The sequence below is a fragment of the Cnephaeus nilssonii genome, assembly GCF_951640355.1.
Source record: "Cnephaeus nilssonii genome assembly, chromosome: 19".
NCBI lineage: Eukaryota > Metazoa > Chordata > Mammalia > Chiroptera > Vespertilionidae > Cnephaeus > Cnephaeus nilssonii.
In genome coordinates this window covers 36,897,482-36,916,776 of record NC_137090.1, presented here as the reverse complement: position 1 = coordinate 36,916,776, position 19,295 = coordinate 36,897,482, and the positions used below count along the sequence as shown (strand labels likewise).

Genomic DNA, 19,295 nt, shown 5'->3' with positions numbered 1-19,295 from the left:
AAGCCTTTCTGAGAAGATGAAATTTGAGGTGATCGATAAGAATCTGGGTAGGGTGTTACATGCTGGGAGAGTAGCAAACTCCAGGAACAGGCATGGTTGTCAGGAAGCAGAACACCTCCAGGGATTCAGGATAGTATAGAAGACGCAGATGAGACCACAGAAGCAGGCAGGGATCCTATAGGTCCTTGACAACCCTTTAGTTTAAAGAGCAATGGGAAGCTTTTGGAAGGTAGCAAGCAGGAGAAGGACAAAAAACTTCTGTTGTTAGCACGGGACTTAGCACACAGGATGTATTAGGCTTCAGAATATTTATTGGATGAATGACTTGGAGAGTGAATGAACAGACAGAGGTTCTGGCTAAGGTTCAGAGTTCATTCTTCCTGCTGATTCTTCACTTAAGAATGACCTTGGGCCACTAGCTGAGACTGGGTTCTGAAGGCTTGCTTCTCCCTAGTGATCCTTACTTCTTCATTCGGAGGCAGTTGCAAATCATTCTTTTTCTGTTTGGCAGGCTCATGGTTTTGAAGAGACCCATGCTACCTTCCTTCAGACTGATTTGCTGAAGCTACTGGTGAAAAAGTGCAGCAAAGGGACTGGTTTCAGTAAAACGTGGCTCCTCCGGGACCTGGAAGTAAGGGATGAGGGTGGCTCCTCCTACTGCCAACTGGTGCAGATTTCCTGGCCTGGGAGTTAGAGTCATCAGTGATAGCTGGTTCTTCCCAGTGCACTCTCACTCTGTGCGGTTGTTAAAACTGTGTCTTGTATTTGTCTTCCCTTTTTAAATAGGGATATGACACCTGTCCTCCCCTGTCAGGGAAAATGAATTTGATGTTTGTTTAAAGAACATTGGAAGAGAAGTATTTTGTATGGAAACATATCATGATAATAAAGTGTTCCCTTAATTATTATTTCCCTTTAAAGTACCTTCGAGCTAAGATGAGTTTCTAAATTTGTCCTCACTTTTGTTTATTTTTGTAGGATGTTAGTTGATATTCTCATTTTATTACTATTCCCCAGAGGCTTTAGGTTGTTCTTAATAGAATTTTTATAGTTCCCTGTGGAGTTTCTGTACCAAGTGTCAGCTTCAGGTCCAGGAAAGGCTGCTGCTATGTGTAAGGTGGTCAGTGCCCTTGCTCAGCCCACAGAGGCCTGAACTTGAAGAAACAGCTTGTAGTTGCCACTGTGCTGGAACATATTATTGGATAACCTGGAGAGCATGTGAGCTCTTGTTCTTAGGAAATACTTTAAGTTAAAATTTTTTATTATTCAAACAATAGAACCATATTGCAGAAAATTTGAAAAATAGAAAAAGGAAAACTCTAAATTATACCCCAAACACAGCTACCTGTTTTTTTCCTCTGTATCTATGATAGATAGATGATAGATAGATAGATAGATTGATTTAGATTGTAAAATAAGCATGGTATACAAATAAATTGAGATCATATCATGGCCATTTTTCTAAGTTGCTAGTTTTCATAATCATGATTTTTAATGGCTGCATTTGATATGTGAATGTAGATTTCAGTTTTTTGCCATTAATGCTTCCTTGACTATATCATGAATATAACTTTTCATATTTTACATTATTCCTCAAAGATGAGTTACTGGTCAGAAACTAAACATTTTTATAGCTCTTTATGTAAATAACAATCTACCTTCACATACCATATGCAACCATTAAAAATGGTATTAAGAAAACTAGCAACTTAGAAAAATGGCCATCAGATTATCTCAATTCACCAACATGCATTCTAAAAGCATGATATCAATTTACACGGTCAGTGGCAAAGTTAATAAACAAAGTTTCCTCATAGTTTTAGTTAGCATTTCTTTGATTACAAGTACAATTGATCATGTTTTTGTGTTTCTTTTCTAATTATACATTCTTCTTGTGAATCCTGACATCTTTTAAAAAGTTAGGTCAAATATTTTCTACCCTTTGAGGATTAAGGATCTGGGTAATCTTCTCACCTACCAAACACTCAACTTTGCTGCCCTGCCTGATTTTCTTTCGGTGTAGATCTTGTCCATCATGCTGTACTCCTCAAAAAAGGAGATCAACACTTTGGCTGAGCATGGAGACTTGGAGTCAGATGAGCGAGGGGACCAAGAAGAGGAGGTGGAACGGTCTGTCAGCAGCCCGAGTGAGCCAGAACAGAAAAAGCTAGACCCTCTGGAAAGCCTGGATGAGCCCACCAGAATATGTTTCCTGGTATGTTCTTAGGTCATGGTGTGGACCGAGACAGGGACTTTAAGGGATGGATTCTCTTTGGCTTGGACTGTATTTTAGCCTCCACACCCTGAGAATCACTTCCTGCAGATTCAGTCTGTATTGTGCAGACTCATTGCAGAAGAATGGAAAGGCCCTTACAACAGTACTTCTTAACGTTTTGGTTCATGGGCCCAAAAGCTGTAGATCATTTCTCCTATAAAATACACATTGAAATATATATATGTACAATTTTGCATGTCATTTCCAACCCCGTCCATAAACACCCAAATGATAGTTCTTCCTCATAGTTTCTCAGATATACTGTCTCTCTTTCCCTGGATAACCCACTCTTCCTCAGAATGATGTGAAAGTTGGGGAGGGCTTAAACTCAAAGGGTCTAATTATATGAAGAGTAAACAGTATGGGATGGATATCTGAAAAACAAGTATAGTTTTTTAAAAATCAAAAGTACAGTATACTTAGACTTATGTGCCAGTTATCAAACTTGAGAGCGAGGGAGTGACAGAGAGCTAGCAATGAATACAGTGTGGTGGGTAGTTATTGACTATTAGCATTGCATTCTGTTGACAATATTTCTTTTGGTGTTTCTGTGTTTTAGATTTTCCTTTGAATTTATAATAGTAATGCAGATTTTACAAATCCATGTTTTAGGGCTTATAACTTTATATGCTTTAAGTACCCATATGGTGTTCTTAAATTATTACCTGTGATAACTTTAGAACATAATTGTTTTATCACTTTTGAGTTTAGATGATCAATATTGTGTTAAAGCACATTAAATTGTCTCTCTCCTACTTTCTCCCCATGGCCCTCAGATGGCTCACGATGCCCTAAATGCCCCTCTGCACATTCTCCGGGCCATATACGAACTTCAGATGAAAAGGACCGATTCGTTCTTCCTGGAGGTCCAGAAGAGGTAAGGGCTGTCTGGGTGCAGCTGAAGTGTAGTGAGTGTGAGAACACGCGAGGCAGGACTGCACTAACCTCCTGCCAGCAGGATCTGGAGAAAAGCGCCTGACAGGCCCACAGCTGGTGTGGAACTGGTTGTTAGTGCTTCGTAACGGAATCTGAAAGCTGGCTGTGCTTCACTGCAGATCATCTTGAATTGTGTTGTGTGTTCTTCTGGAAAAACTTCACATTTCTTAGAGGAAACTCATATGGATGCAGGAATGGAGACAGACACTGAGGTTTCTCTCTCAGGTCATCCCAGGGAACACAGTGCAGAGCAGGGCCTTCTTATCAAGCGTTGTTTTGTGTGTTTGTTTTTCACCATTGCATATTATACTCATGGTTTTTTAAAATAATTATTATACAATTAACAATATATCCCTTTCTCTTGGATAGGAAGTTCAGAGCTAGTTCTTGGGCCCAGCTCTTAAATTTGTGTAGAACTTTGCCTATCTGCAACTAATCCCCTCCTCTGTCCCCAAATTCTAGTTTTGACTTCCTATTCTAATTTATATCCAATTCCAGTTTAATATTTCTTTTAATTTTTATTTCATATTTCTGTGTTTCTATATGTATTTCTTCCAAATGACCTCAAATCTCTTGTGAGATGCAGCAGGGTTGCATCATGTAGGGCATAGCCTAAGCTGTTGTAACTGAGACACCCAGAAATATCATAGGTCCAGAAAGATAGGATTTGTTTTTGCTGTCATGGAACAGTCCAGAGGTGGGCAGCAGTCCGGGGTGAGTGGGCAGCCCTGCTCCACAAATGACCCTCCTTTGTTCTCATCCGTGTAGTCCAAGCTGGCTCACCCACACCACCTCTCTGTTCCAGCCCAGAGGGAAGGGGGAAGGTAGGGAAAGGAGCACATTCTTAGTGCTGTTTCTGAGGGTGGGCTTCAGAAGTGGCACACATCACCTCACTGCCCTCCTGTTGGTAAGAACCTAGTTGCATCACCCCATCTGACTGCAAGGGGTCCTGGGAACCATGTCTCCAGCTAGATAATTCTGTATCTTGCTAAAACTCCCTGGAACTTTGTTCTAAAAGAACGGAAAGATGGATCCTGAGGGACAATTTGGATTCTCTGCCAAAAGGAATACATGCACATCTGCGTGCATGAATAAATGAACACTGTGAATCTAGTTTGCAAAATATGGAAAACCATGTAATTGTGAAGTAACATTTCTGACAAGTTTCACTGCAAGGTAAACTCTTGCCTTGCTATAACTTATGTACCCAACTTTGTGCTCCTTCTCTTCAGGTTTGATGGCGATGAGCTCACCACGGATGAAAGGATACGGGCCCTGGCGCAGAAGTGGCAGCCCAGTAGGAGCCTGAGACTGGAGGAGCAGAGTGCCAAAGCCGTGGATACAGACATGATTATCTTACCGTGCTTGGTATGTTGCCTCCACTTGGAAAAAATTGTCTCTCCCTGACTCCCACCCCACCCCTACTTGTGAAAAGGCAGGCCTCAGTAACGCGGTCTTTGGGTTTGCAGTCCCGGCCCACTCGCTGTGACAAGGCCACTGCTGAATCAAACCCCGTGACCCAGAAGCTGATCTCCAGCACGGAGAGTGAACTGCAGCAGAGCTACGCCAAGCAGCGGCGTACTAAGAGCGCCGCCCTCCTGCACAAGGAACTGAACTGCAAGAGCAAGAGGGCAGTCCGGGACTACCTTTTCCGGGTGAATGAGGCCACAGCAATCCTGTATGCCCGCCATGTGCTTGCATCCTTGCTTGCTGAGTGGCCTGGGCACGTGCCAGTGAGCGAGGACATCCTGGAGCTAAGTGGTCCTGCCCATATGACCTACATTTTTGACATGTTCATGCAGCTGGAAGAAAAGCACCGGTGGGAGAAGGTAAATAAGCTGGCCAAGCTGGGCACTCACCCCCCTCACTCCTCCTCTGTCCTCTCCCCACCCCAGATCCCAAGTGTTTGAACAGCCTTCCTCCAGCAAGTGCCTTCCTGGAGTGAGCTCACATGTGTGGCTGTAGGACTCCCCAGCAGGTGTGAATGCAACACAGGCAGGGTAGGGTCACTGTTGAATTCTCCCAACTACTGGCCTAGAGCTGAGCTCATAGCCTAGGACAGACTTGGTGCTCAGAGTGTTTGGAGAAATGATCCCATAAAACTTGTCTTTGCAGTTTTCCCTTTTTGTTCCCACACTTTCAAGTCTAACTCTCTTTGCTAGCCTGTCTCTTCTCGTGTTCCTAGCATCATCTCACTTAGTGAGCCCAGGGCACAAGGTTCATTACAAGTGTGGTAGCTAGTTCCCATCATACAGGAGCCTCCCAGGGCGGTTTGTGTCTTGTTTTTTTCAACCATTGTTTCTAGAATGTCTGCCCCAGGCCAGACCCTCTGCCAGCAATTACACCTGTATTACATTGTGACCCAGAGGTGAGGAATCAAGCTGGGAGGCTTCTCCAAGGCTTCCAGCTTCTGGGTGGCAGACAAGGGGCTCACCAGGGTCTGTCTGTGCATCCTCTTAAATCCAGTGCTCTAATCTAACCTTTTGCATTTGGATGTCGAGTGTGACTTGACACGGTTAGCATCGGTAGCAGGAATCGAGAAAAAAGCAAGCGAGTGCAAAGGGTTAAAGTTCATTTGTAACAGGTGGAGGCCATTTTTAATTTTATTTTTAAAGCAAATCTTCACCTTGGTCATTATTTTTTTATTTTAGAGAGAGGGAAGGGGAGAGAGAGAGAAAACATCGCTGTGAGAAAGAAACATCGATTGGCTGCCTCCCGCACACACCTCAACCAGGGATTGAACCCGCAACCTGGGTGTGTGCCCTGACTGGGAATTGAGCCCACCACTTTTTGGTGTACAGGACAATGCTCCAGCCAACTGAGCCACACCAGCCAGGCTCAACTTGGTTTTTTAAAGGAGTGCTGGGTTAGCAATCCTTCACAGGTCTAAAAGCATTTCTTCCGCCTCCTGTTGGGTAGAAATGAAGAGTTCACATAGCAGAAAATGGTCTATAACTCAGGAGGCCCAGGTACTGTCTGCCGCTGAACTAGAAAGTTTTATCACCACCTTCCCAGTTTCCAAGTGCAAAAATCTTTAGTCACACTTGCTGCCGTCCTCTTCCTCCCTGTCCTATCCCCTCGCCATCCTCACCCCCTCATACACACACATACACTGTATGTGAAGATTCCTTAAGACGTGCATTTATCCTCTAATCCCTAATTTGCCACCATTTCTAAGTCCTCTAGATCCTTTCCCAACCTCAGCGCCTTGGAGTTACTGGCATGTTTGCTGTAGCCACATTTCTCATTTGGAAGTGATAAAAGGGGGCGTTTTGCTTCTGATAGTCACTGTCTTGAACATGCCCTTCCCCCGTTCCTACCCCACGGAGCTGCTAATTCTGCACCTCACTCTGGTCGTTTATCCCGTTGTGCTGTAATTGTCTGCATGTCCATCCCTCTGCTGGGCTCGGGACTGTTCAGGGGCCAGGGCCATCTCTGATGGGTTCTGTTGGTTCTTTCAGACTCCCTTCAGGTAGTATTGCTCTGAAGGCACTGCAGTGTCCTGGTTTTCAGCAAGAGCTCCTTCAGGGAGCGGGGGCCGCTGGGGTGGCTTGAGGGGCTGGGGCCAGGGTCCAGGATGATGCCAGCCCCTCCGGATGGGCGTTGGGTTGACATAGACCCTCCCTTCTTCCTGATGGAGCAGCTCCATGGCCCTGCCACTGGTAGGCCTTGACGTTCCCTGCCTTGTGTCCTGCCAGATCCTGCAGAAGGTGCTCCAAGGCTGCCGAGAGAACATGCTGGGGACCATGGCCCTGGCTGCCTGCCAGTTCATGGAGGAGCCAGGAATGGAAGTGCAAGTGAGAGAGTCGAAACACCCATATAACAACAACACCAACTTTGAGGTAAGATCCAGGGTTAGCCAGGCTCACCCAGGCTCAGGGCATGCAGCTGGCAGGACCCGCAGGGTTGCTGAGTAGCAAGAATCTCATCAACTCCCACAGCAGCTCTTTCCTCTCCTGACAGCCCCGCCCAAGAAAGTGCTTCCTTAGTCTCAGCTGCAGTCAGAGATTCTGCACAACCAAGTCTTCCCTTCTCCTGACCTTGTTTTTATAGAAAACGATGGGCCATCTGGCCCTGGGGAGAGTTTATTTTCCCCGCAGCAAGCTCCTTGGAGTGAATTCTTGGTGTCTTCCAGCAGTAAGTCTGAGTTCAACCCTCACTCTGCCTGTCTCCTGATGACCTGGCCACACCTTGGAGACTCCCACCCCTTTGTGTAATGACACAGAACTGAAAAGCCTCATTGGTTCCACTCTTAACTTCGTACCTAGACGGGGAGGTAGGAGTTTGGATGAGGCACATGTGGGAAGTCCTGTTAGTCTCACTGACTTAAAAATGCCCCATACATTGCTTTAGCCCTTTTCAAAACGTTGGAGCTGCAAGACATAAGCTTCTGAGGGGCCAGCACACTATAGCACCAGTGATGGATGACAGAGAAACTCATGCAAAACTTGGGTATTGCTCAGCTGAGATTTCATTTTGCAGAAGTGTAAACCGCCTTGCTCTCTTCCTTCTAAGCCTCTTCTCTTCCTATGTTCTTGGGTCCAGCCCCACTCCCCCAGCTCCGTGTAGGCACATCTGGTGAGCTACCAAGTCCTACCTCAAAGGGGATTGCCTATCTTCATTACCCCAACTCTCCCCTTCTCTGGCTTCCTTACTGCTCACTGCTGGTCTTGCCTCACCTGGCCTTGGTCACACCAGCTCTCAGAGTGATCCTTGCACAACACAAACCTAAGGCTTTCTCCTGCTTACAACCTTTCCAGGGCTCCCCCTGCCGTCCAAAGCCTGAACGCCTTATTTTAGCACACCAGGCTTTCCCTTCTGTTCCTGCCGGCCTCTCCAGGCTCACATGTCACCCCGTCCTCACCTCCCAAGCAGATGTCCTCACAAAGTTCACCCTTTACCCGAGTCACAGCAAACTCCTTGCTGTTCCCTGAACCTGCCAGACTTTCCAGAGCTACTAGTATTTGCCTGAAATGTACCCCCATACGGTCACATCCCCCTCTCACCTTGTCTCCTGCCATTCGTTCCTTCCTGGCAGGCCCCTCCTCTCCTCTTCATGCTTGGCAACAACCCAAATATCCCTTCACTGGACTCTTTTCTGCCCTCCCCGCCTTCTCCAGGTGAAGGCTGCCTGCCGTGCCTGGTCTGCACAGGTGTCATGCCTGCTGTGCTTGCAGCCTTGTGGGTGCTTCCGTCCCAGCTAGCCTGGGAGCTCCTGGAAGCAGGGCTCTGACTTACTCTTTCCTACATTCCCAGTTTCAGGAAGGACTTGACATGAGGTAAGCCCTCAGTAACTGACCAGTAACGACAAGTGTTCTCATTTCCCTCCTTAGGATAAAGTTCACATTCCTGGTGCAATCTACCTCTCAATCAAATTCGATTCTCAGTGCAATACAGAGGAAGGCTGTGACGAATTAGCCATGTCCAGCAGCAGTGACTTTCAGCAGGATCGACATAATTTCAGTGGGTCTCAACAGAAATGGAAAGATTTTGAGCTTCCAGGTATATAAATTCTTGGTTTTATCAACTCTTAACATTAAGTCTTTAAATTTAATAATAAGAAGGGAAATTATTGGAGGATTTAAAATGGGGTTTATTATATTTCATCAGAAACCCTTCACTTGCCATTCCCTCTCACTGCAGTGTTCTGACCTGTCTGGTTCTTGTATGACACAGGAGATACTCTGTATTACCGCTTCACCTCTGACATGAGCAACACTGAGTGGGGCTACAAGTTCACTGTGACGGCTGGACACCTGGGGCGATTCCAGACAGGTGTGTGCTCTTCCCTTTCCCTGACCATCCCCTGCCAGGGACGCTCTGTGGGTGTAAGTGCCATTATGTCATTGGTCTTTATTAAAATCAAAGCAGGTGCTTTTCTCTAAGACTTCCACACATTTGTCTCACAAACCCTACATGTGTCACTCTTGAATATGCTATATAGTTGGTTCGTTGTAAACCTGAACGGCCAGAGAGAAGAGCCACCGAAAAAAGATGTTTGTTCTCTTAGAATTTCCAGGGCATTTTGCAAAAAAGGGGAAATGAAAATGTCCCTATGTTGCTTTTACAAAAGGCATAATTTCAGGGAAAATTTAAATGATGAATTGTTTCATCATATTTATTAAAATGTCTGTGTTTTGTGGGGGTTGCCCAGGATTTGAGATTTTGAAGCAGATGTTGTCAGAAGAAAGAGTTGTGCCGCACCTCCCCTTGGCCAAAATTTGGGAATGGCTGGTAGGTGTGGCCTGTCGCCAGACTGGTCATCAGCGACTAAAAGCCATTCACTTACTTCTGAGGATTGTGCTGTGCTGCAACCACAGGTAAGCTGCCTTCTGGAGACTTGTCTCTTGCTGGGTGTTTGTATTGCGAATATCTTCTCCCACTCTGTGGCTTGCCCTTTCACTCATTTAGTGGTGTCTTTGGTGAAAAGAAGTTTCTAATTTTATTTTTAATATATTTTTAAAATATATTTTTTATTGATTTCAGAGAGGAAGGGAGAGGGAGAGAGAGATAGAAACATGAATGATGAGAGAGGATCATTGATCAGCTGCCTCCTGCATACCTGCTGCTGGGCATTGAGCCCACAACCTGGGCATGTGCCGAACCATGACCTCCTGGTTCATAGGTTGATGCTCAACCCCTGAGCCACGCCGGGTGGGCAGAAGTTTCTAATTTTAATGTCTTCCACTTTATTGATCATTTCCATAATGGTAGTGCTTTTGTTATGCTGTTCAGGACATTTTTGCCTTATTTGGCAATGGGGTCATGAAGATATTTCCTATATGTTATCTTCTCGAAGCTTAATTGTTTTTTCTTTCACATTTAGATCTACAATCAACATGGAATGAATTTTAGAGAGTGATATGAAGTGTAGGGGCAGATAGTTTTTTCTCACATGGATCTCTGCTTGACTATAAGGACCACCTTTTCCCTCACCACACTCCAGGGCCATCTTTGTCACAGAGTAGGCATCCATATGTGCTTGGGCCTGTGTCTGGTTTCTTTTGTTCCATTGGTCTTTTTTATTATGCCAGCACCACACTATCTTAAATCTGTAGCTTTATAACAAACTTATATATCTAGTAGTATACATCCTTCATCTTTAAAATTGTCTTGGCTATTTTTAATCCTGCATATCCATTTAAGTTTTAGAATTAGTTAATTTTTTCCAGGTTTATTGAGGCAAAACTGAAAAATAAGATTGTAATATGTTTGAAGTATAGAACAGGATGATTTGATATATACATATATTGTGAAAGGATTCCTACCATCCAGTTAGCACCTCTCACTTCACAGTGTACAGGCTTCACTCTTCTCCACATCCTTGCCTGCATTTGTTATTTCTTGTTCTTTTTTATAATAGCCACTAGAGGCCCGGTGCCTGGATTTGTGCACTGGTGGGGTCCCTCGGCCTGGCCTGTGGGCCCTGGCCAAAACTGGTTGGACACTTAGCATATTAGCCTTTTATATATATAGATAAGGTGATACCTCATTGTGGTTTGATTTTCATTTCCCTTATGATTAGTGATGTTGAGCACCTTTTCATGTACCTGTTTGCCATTTGTGTTTCAAAAGAGGACATTCTGGCAACAAAGAACTGCTGCCACCAGGATACTTTGCCCATTTTTAAGTTGGGTTATTTGTTTTTTTGTTATTTAGATGTATGAGTTTGCTATATATTTTTAATATTAACCTCTTCTCAGATATATGGTTTGTAGATATTTTCTCCCTTTTACGAGGTTGCCTTTTCAGTTTGTTGATTATTTCTTTTGCTATGCATAAGCTTTTTTTTTTAAGATTTTTTTTTTAAGTTTTAAATTGATTTTAGGGAGAGAGCACGATACTTCAGTGTGTGAGAGAGAGATCATTTGGTTGCACCCCGACCGGGATTGAACCCACAACCTAGATATGGGCCCTGACCAGAAATCGAACCCTCTGGTGCACAGGATGATGCTCCAACCAACTGAGCCACACAGTCCAGGGCTGTGCATAAGCTTTTTAATTTGATGTAGTCTCATTTATTTTTGCTTTTGGTGTCAAATTCACAAATCATTGACAAGACCAGTGTCAAGGAACCTAGCCCTATGCTTCCTTCCAGGAGTTTTACAGTTTCAGGTCTTACAGTCAAGCCTTCAATCCATTTTGAGTTGATTTCAGAATATGGTGTATGATAGGGATCCAGCTTCATTCTTTTGTATGTGGATGTCTAGTTTTCCCCAAACCATTTATTTAAGAGACTATCCTTTTTTCATTGCATATTCTTGACACCTTTGTCGAAAATTAATTGACCAATGTGCATGGGTTTATTTCTGGGCTCTCTTTTCCATTCCATTCTATATGTCTGTTTTTATGCTAATGCCATTCTGTTTTAATTACTATAGCATTGTAATATAGTTTAAAATCAGGAAGTATTATACTTCTAGCTTTGTTCTTCTTTCTTAAGATTGCTGTGGTTATTCAGGGTCTTTTGTAGTTCCACTGAATTTTAGAATTATTTTTTCTATTTCTGTGAAAAACTCCATTAAATTTTGATACGGGTTGCATTAAATCTGTAAATTCTTTGAATAGTACGAACATTTAAACAATATTAATTCTTTCAATTCATGAACACATTATCTTTCCATTTCTTTGTGTCTGCATTTTCTTTTGCCAATGTTTTATAGTTTTCAGTGTACAGATCTTTCACCTCCTTTCTTAAATTCCTAAGTATTTTATTCTTTTTTATCCTATTGTAAATGGAATTGTTTTATTAATTTCTCTTTCTGATAGTTCATTGTTAGTGTATAGAAACACAACTGATTTTTCTCTATTGATTTTGTATCCTGTAACTGTACTGAATATATTAGTTCTAACAGTTTTTTGGCAGTCTTTAGGGTTTTCTATATATCATATCATGTTATCTGCAAATAGAGACAGTTTTACTTTTTCCTTTCCAATTCTGATACCTTTATATCTTTTTCTTACCTAATTGCTCTGGCTTTTTCTTGCCTAATTGCTTAGGCCAGTGGTCGGCAAACCGCTGCTCGCGAGCCACATGCGGCTCTTTGGCCCCTTGAGTGTGGCTCTTCCACAAAATACCACGTGTGGGCGCGCACTACAGTGCGATTGAAACTTTGTGGCCCATGCGCAGAAGTCGGTTTTCGGCCTGGGCGAGTCTATTTTGAAGAAGTGGTTCTAACGCCGAGCCACACTCAAGGAGCCAAAGAGCCGCATGTGGCTTGCGAGCCGCGGTTTGCCGACCACTGGCTTAGGCTATGACTTCCAGTATTGTGTTGAATAGAACTGGTGAGAGTGGGCATCCTTGTCTTGATCCTGATTATTTTCTTTTATTTATTTATTTTTTAATATATTTTTATTGATTTCAGAGAAGGGAGAGGGGGAAATAGAAACATCACTGATGAGAGAGAACCATTGATTGGCTGCCTCCTACACACTCCCTACCAGGGATCAAGCCTGCAACCCGGGCATGTACCCTTGACCAGAATTGAACCCGGGACCCTTCAGTCCACAGGCCGATGCTCTACCCACTGGGCCAAACAACTAGGGCCTATTTTATTTTTATAGACAACACACATGCATGCACACATACCCTTCTCATCTGATGGAATTTTGATTGATAATTTAGATAAGTTTGAGAGAATTAAGATTTTCATACCATTGAATTCTCTAATCCTCTATTATTTAGATCTTAGTAATGTTTTATAATTTCCTATGTAAAGGACTTGTACAACATTTTATTAGATTTATTCCTAGGCATTTCATGTTTTTGATGGTATTGTAATTGTTATTTAAAATTGTTTTTGCTGCTATATAATTAATTTTCATGTATTGCCTTTGTGCAGTGACCTTGTTCTATTTGTTAATTCTTTGAGTGTATATATAGGTTATTCAGCACATGGCCATGTTATTTATAAATAATGAGTTTTATTTCTTCCTCTCAATCTGTAGAAACTCTTTGCTTTTTTGCACTAGCCAGGACTTGCAATAGAATGTTGAATAGAAGTGGGGATTGAAGATATAATTGTCTTATTCCTCATCTCAGAGGGAAGGTTTTATTTATTTTTGTTTTTATTTTAGAGAGAAAGAGAGGGAGAGAAACACCAATTTATTGTTCCACTAATTGATGCATTTATTGATTGGTTCTTGTATGTGCCCTGACCAGAAATCGAACCCACAACTTTGGTGTATTGGGATGACACTCTAACCCAGAGCCATACCGGCCAGGGGCTTCACATAACATTTCACTTGAGATTTTTTTCAGTCATTGGAAGTTCTCTGTAACAGCTGTTTTTAAAGGTGTGCAGTTGATTTACATGAATGTGCTTCAGGATCTCCTGTTTCCGTGGTGTCTTGTTTTGAAGTTTAGGTTCTGCCCCTTTCCTTATTTGCTGGTGAATATTTTTGGCTCTTTTTTAGAGTGAGGGGGAGTGGGACTGTCCTGTAATGATTTTACTAGATGTGGGGAAAGTGAGAGTCAGAGTTGTACTTCCTGTCACCTACCATCTGTCTGACGTGGTGCTCAGTAAACCTACGCCACCTCCTCCCACAGCGACCTCTGTGACCTTTCGCTGTTAAAGCCCCTGTGGCAGCTCTTCACCCACATGGAGTACAGCCTGTTTGAGGATGTGACGCAGCCGGGCATCCTCCTCCCCCTGCACCGCGCCCTCACGGAGCTCTTCTTCGTCACCGAGAACCGTGCCCAGGTGAGGGCCCTGCCCTGCCTCTTCCCCTGGCACAGCGCTGCCAGGTGCTTTTTCTCCCTCTGCTGCCCAGGGCAGGAGGGTAGGACTCAGAAACAGCCCCATCCCAAGCCCTGGTCTCAGCTAACCTGCACAGGGAGGTGGAAGTGGCCTAAGTCTGAGGCCCCACCACCTCAGTCCAGGCAGCACTGAGATTGCTTATTTTATTAGGCCTGAGGCCAAGGGAAACTGGCTTGGATCAGCCCTTGACAACATTGAGTTTTGGAAAATAAAACGGATGGGTTCTTTCTTCTTCCTCCTTTTTTTCCCTCTACTCAGCACAATAGACTTATTAATGTGAGAGATGAAAGGGCCTTTCAAAGTTCTTGAGCTTGTCCCCCCTCATTTTATACATGAGGAAACACTTGAGGAGGGAGGTCCTTGCCCCATCCATCACCCTGGGCAGAGCCCCCTGGAACTAGGCACCTGGCTTCTCCCGGTCCAGCTCCTTCCATGGCTCTTGGGTGAGGTGCCAGCAGCGCGAGCACTGATTACTCACTCGAGGCTTCTGTGGTTGGGGTGGGCGTCTCCTACGTGGTGGTCTGTTCACGCTGCACCATGCTCTCCCCACAGGAGCTCGGCTTGCTGCAGGATTACCTGCTGGCCTTAACCACCGACGACCACCTTCTCCGCTGTGCAGCACAGGTACTCTCCCACCTCGCGCTGGCCCTCGGGCTGCCTGCTGGGGGCAGCTGTCCCCATCCCCGTGGCCAGGACAGAGAGCCTGAGCTTGTGGCATGAGGACAGAATCCAGCTCTGTTCCCATTCAGTCACTTCCTTCAGTGTCTGAGAGAGCAGTCCAGCCCCATTTATCAGCGTCATCCATATTAAACTGTGGGGTCAGAAGACACTAGCAAGAATTTGTGTCTTTTAAACCAAAACAACCAATGCCTTAAATTTACAGTTTGGCCGGTCCCTGAAGTTTCCATAGAGCTAGATATTTTGGGATGTAACTTTCTACCCTAGTAGAACTCTCTTCTGACAGCTGTTTGGTCTCAGGACCCCTTTTCACTTTTAAATTATGGAGGATTTGAAACAGCTTTTGTTTATGTGCATTATATATATTGAAATATACCATTGGAAATTAAATTAGATTTGAAATTTAAAAACTAAGACAAAAATGTTAAACATTTATTATCAATTCATTTAAAAAATAATAAACCCATTCCATGTTCACAGGAGTAGCATGTTTGGTGAAAATCAGAGGGGTGGCGTTGTGTTCCATGTCTGAAAATCTCTTTAACATCTGCCTTAATACAAGACAGCTGGAGTCCCATGTCGGCCTCTGTGTCCACCTGTTATATTACCACACATTAGCCTCTGGAAAACTCCACAGTGTACTCGTGAGAGTACAAGAGTGAAAAAGGCAAAACAATGTCTTAGTATCACTGTGGAAATAGTTTCTACTCTGCGGAGCCCCGGAAAGGGTCTCAGGAACCCGCAGGCACCACATCCCATTCTGAGAACCTCAGGCTCAGACTCCTTGAACCTCATAGAGCAGGTGGCCGAACCCCCGCAGTGGACAGATGGGGCACTGAAGCTCAGAGGAAGGGGAGATGCCCGGGCTCACACTTGAGTGGGCTGTAGCTGGGACTCCCAGCCAGAGCTTCCCACTGCCCTGCCAAGGTTTGTCAGCGCACCCTTCCTCCTGCAAGAAGGGTCAGATGCCTGCTTAGAAGCAGGGGTCCCCCGTCAACTGTCGAAGAGTTTGTGCGAATTCTCCTGAGACCTGTAGGCAGAGTGAAACCTCCTAACAGACGCCCACTGCACTGCCACCACCACCTCTGGTTGCATGACACAAAATTAAATTTTGACATATGACCATTTTGGCACTGAAAGCGGAACATTGCATATCTGTGGGCTCCTCCCTCTTGCCTGTGCCCATGTCCCATCTCCTCGCCCTATTTCTGACCTTCCCATAGCCCATCCACTTGGCTGGACCAATGCTGCCTCCTCCCCCTGCCTGCCACCTCTTCCTCTCCTGGCCAGTCCTCCACTCCTGCTCCCTGAGCTTGAAGACCAGCCTTGACCTGGCTCTACAGCATCCACCTGCCAGCCCCTCCCCCAGCCCCTCCCCAGCACTGCTCCCTGGGTCCCCAGCACTGGCTGCTGTTTCTTCCCTTTTGCACCTTTGTGCTGTTCCCTTCCCTAAAGAACTTTTCCAGGGCCCTGCAGACAGTGTCCTCTGTGTCCCCTGAGGCGCCCCCCCACACACACCGCGTTCCCCCTGCCCCTCAGGACAGTGATGATTTCTACCTTATGTCTGGAGTTCTCATGTGGTCTCAATAGCTTTTGTCTCTTGCTCTAGACTATGGTCCTTCAGCTGAGGGGAACCATATCTGGCTCATGTCTTCCTCACCCCCGCCCCCCTCTAAAGCTCAGCTGAGGGTCTTGTTCAGCCAGCACTTAGTGAACCGAGCAGGGATGTTCTTGACACTGGCACTGACTCTCTCCGCAGGCTCTGCAGAACATCGCTGCTATCAGCCTTGCCATCAACTACCCAAACAAGGCAACCTGCCTCTGGAACGCCGACTGCTAGCTCCGGGGAGGCCTGCATGGAACCAGCGAATGTGACCCAGGGGCTTTAGAGCAGAAACCTGAACTCATTCGGGAACATCCCTGCGGCGCCAGCGCCTGGCTTTCCTTGAGCTCCCACTTCCACTCCGATCAGAATGCCCAGCAGGCTGGACACCGACACGTACCGGAGCATGTGAGGATAAGCAAAGCGGCGCAGCATTATCCAGAGAGGTGTTCAGAGACGCTTTCTCCAGCGTCTGTCTCGGCTGAGCTGGAGCTGCCTGCACACGCCCTCCGGTGAAGACCAGTCTGCAGAGCCGCCTTTCCCGGCGGGGCCCGCAGCGGCCGGCCTGCGAGCGCCTCTCTTGCTTTAGCTTTCTGAGACTGGGCAGTCCCACCTGAAATCCGTGAGAGCCGCCTGCCGCCACCCGGTCCCAGCACTTAGTACGGGGCCAGGTGCCGCGCCAGCTCCCTAGCCACAGCCGTCCCAGGGAAGTCCTCGGTGGGAACAGCAGGCCGCCTGAGGGTGTCTGCTCATGCTCCCAGCACAGCCAGGTTTTTTCAGTTGTTGTTTTAACATATTTTAGTTTTTAGAACAGAACTGCACTGCCTCCCTGAGAGGACATCAGGAGAATGGCCAGTGGCCCAGTCGCTCAGGCAAACTGGTTTGTGTGGAAGCAGCAGAACTAAGGAATCTCTTTAGTTTCTGTGCCTGAGAAGACCTGAAATGTCATCAGAGGAGATCTTATTTTGGAAGTCACACAAACAAGCAGACCCAGTGATTCTTCCTGCTCCGTGGTCACAGGAACTCCTCACGCCCCCTCGGAGCTCCGCGCAGTCGCTTGGCTGTCACTTGTCCAGCAATAACTACATTCGTTCCAGTGAATGCTTTTCCATTCTTCTTTTTATGGCTGTCGTCTTGCCCTGAAGTGCTGATTATTACTCTTTCCAAAGCCTCGCTCTCGAGTGTGAAGCCGGATTGGCATGCGGAACGTATGTAAGCCTCAGTGGGACTTGTGGGCATAAGGAATGCCTGAGACCGCTGCCATTTAAGGGCTGGTGTCTGGGCCTGAACACGTCCCACACGTGGGACCAAACCCCAGGCAGGCTGGTTGTACCCAGGGCCATGGTGAGCAGGTCAGCACGGCCGTGGCCTCCGAAGCCCCTCTGCAGGCTCCACAGGTGTCCGGATCGGAGAGGCGAAGGCTGCGGGTCCCGGGAGGGCCTTCCTGCAAGGGCCCTGCTGCCTTCTGGCTCTGGAGGCCCAGGCGTAGCGACCTTCTGCAGCCCAGCTCTCGATCCTCAGCCAGACCCAGCTGCGTGTGGAGCCGTGTGGAAGGGAGAATTCAAAGGAGACACAAACAGATGGGGCAGGTCCCGAACTTGGTGACCTGAGGCTCATCACCCTGACCTGGTCTCCCGTGGTGTTGGGATGTGGTGAGACAGGCGCTGCCAGCTTGGTAGAAACCCCTTTCTCCTCTTTTGCTCTGCCTGCATTCCCAGAGGAGGCCCCACGCTCCGTACACCCAGACCCAAGTAGGAGTCACAGTGAGGAGGGAAGTCACAGGGACAAAGAGGTCCCCACCGTGGGCTCAGACTCACTGACGGACTGCCTGCCCGGAAGACAGACAAGCAGATGGTGCAACTCACTGCTTAACCTCGCCACGCCACCCACCCCCCTCCACACCTCCGACTGACTCGTGGTGAAGTGGGTACAGACGGGCAGGTGTCACACCCTCATAGCAGTTGCCACCAGCTTTACCCCCTTGCTCCCGTCAGGAAGATAAATTGTAAATAAACACTGGACTCCTCATAGCTTCTCTCTATACACCACCCTTGCTATTCTGGTCTCTCTCTAATTTGCATAGAACAAGCCTAAGTTTTCCCTTCAGACACAACTGCTGCTCTCTCCTGGCAGGGCCTGCCTGGCCCAGCATCCCTGCATCCCGCCCTGCCTCTGCTTCCAGCCAATGGGTGGCGCTGCCGAGCCAGGCCCTGCTCTCCTGGCCCTCAAGAGGCTGGTGACTCCCTCAGCTCCTGGTCCCAGTCGGTGCCAGCAGTATCTGAGAACAGATTTCCATGAAGACCAACACCCCTTTGCCTGCCTGGAATGAGATAACGCTGGCAGGAATAAAGGTGTGGAAACATGTGCCTAATCTATAAGAAAATTTCTGCTCCAAATCATGTACAATGAACAAACAGATACTGTTCCTAATGAGGAGTGACTTCTTTTCATCATCGTTTTTAATTTGTTTTCTTACGGGTTTACGATTTTGAATTTTTCCTATTTGGTTGAAAGAAAGAATTTTGATTATATTAGCTGAGTTCAGCCTGTAAAAAGGATGTTAAGTTGTGGGTAAAATATGCAAATGAAGAGAAATATATTGTACAAATTCTATATAAAAAAGTAAAATTGTGCGTGGGCCTTTTTTCTCCTTCCCCTCCTTCTGCCCCTCTGTGAACGTTATCCGTAGTTCCTACCAAGCCCCAACTGATGGAATTTCTGGACTCTCAAGGCCTGGGGTTGAAAGGAATCAAAGTTCTAGGCTCCGGGCTGCACCTCCCACCACGCCTCACTAAGCCTTGTCCGCAGCTCTGCGGGAGGCACCCCACTTCCTGGACGGTCCTTTCTGCACTGCTACTCAGAGGTTCACGCACTTGTGTCCCCCGAGGCGGCTTTCCCCAGCCAATCCCCACCACCCGCCTGCCCATCCTTCCCCTCTTGGGCACAGGACAGCCTGCAGCTGTGGAGGAAGGCTGAGGCGGAGACGGGCCAGTCCCTGGGCCTGCTGCTCCGAGGACGGGCTCGCCTGCCTCTGACCTAGCTT

At 46.4% G+C, this 19,295-nt stretch overlaps 1 protein-coding gene across 2 annotated transcripts in view; it reads left to right on the top strand.

The window, feature by feature from the left end:
- Positions 1-18,883, top strand: part of ZZEF1 (zinc finger ZZ-type and EF-hand domain containing 1) — a 108,391-nt gene extending 89,508 nt beyond the window's left edge. For both annotated transcript variants that reach the window (XM_079799071.1, XM_079799070.1), the window contains exons 44-55: positions 512-631; positions 2,024-2,215; positions 3,052-3,152; positions 4,444-4,579; positions 4,681-5,040; positions 6,910-7,053; positions 8,545-8,713; positions 8,888-8,986; positions 9,366-9,531; positions 13,761-13,914; positions 14,524-14,595; positions 16,409-18,883. In XM_079799071.1, the coding sequence (XP_079655197.1) occupies positions 512-631; positions 2,024-2,215; positions 3,052-3,152; positions 4,444-4,579; positions 4,681-5,040; positions 6,910-7,053; positions 8,545-8,713; positions 8,888-8,986; positions 9,366-9,531; positions 13,761-13,914; positions 14,524-14,595; positions 16,409-16,489 (1,794 nt within the window). In that variant the 3' untranslated portion in view covers positions 16,490-18,883. The remainder of the gene's footprint in view (positions 1-511; positions 632-2,023; positions 2,216-3,051; positions 3,153-4,443; positions 4,580-4,680; positions 5,041-6,909; positions 7,054-8,544; positions 8,714-8,887; positions 8,987-9,365; positions 9,532-13,760; positions 13,915-14,523; positions 14,596-16,408) is intronic.
- Positions 18,884-19,295: the final 412 nt, after the last annotated feature.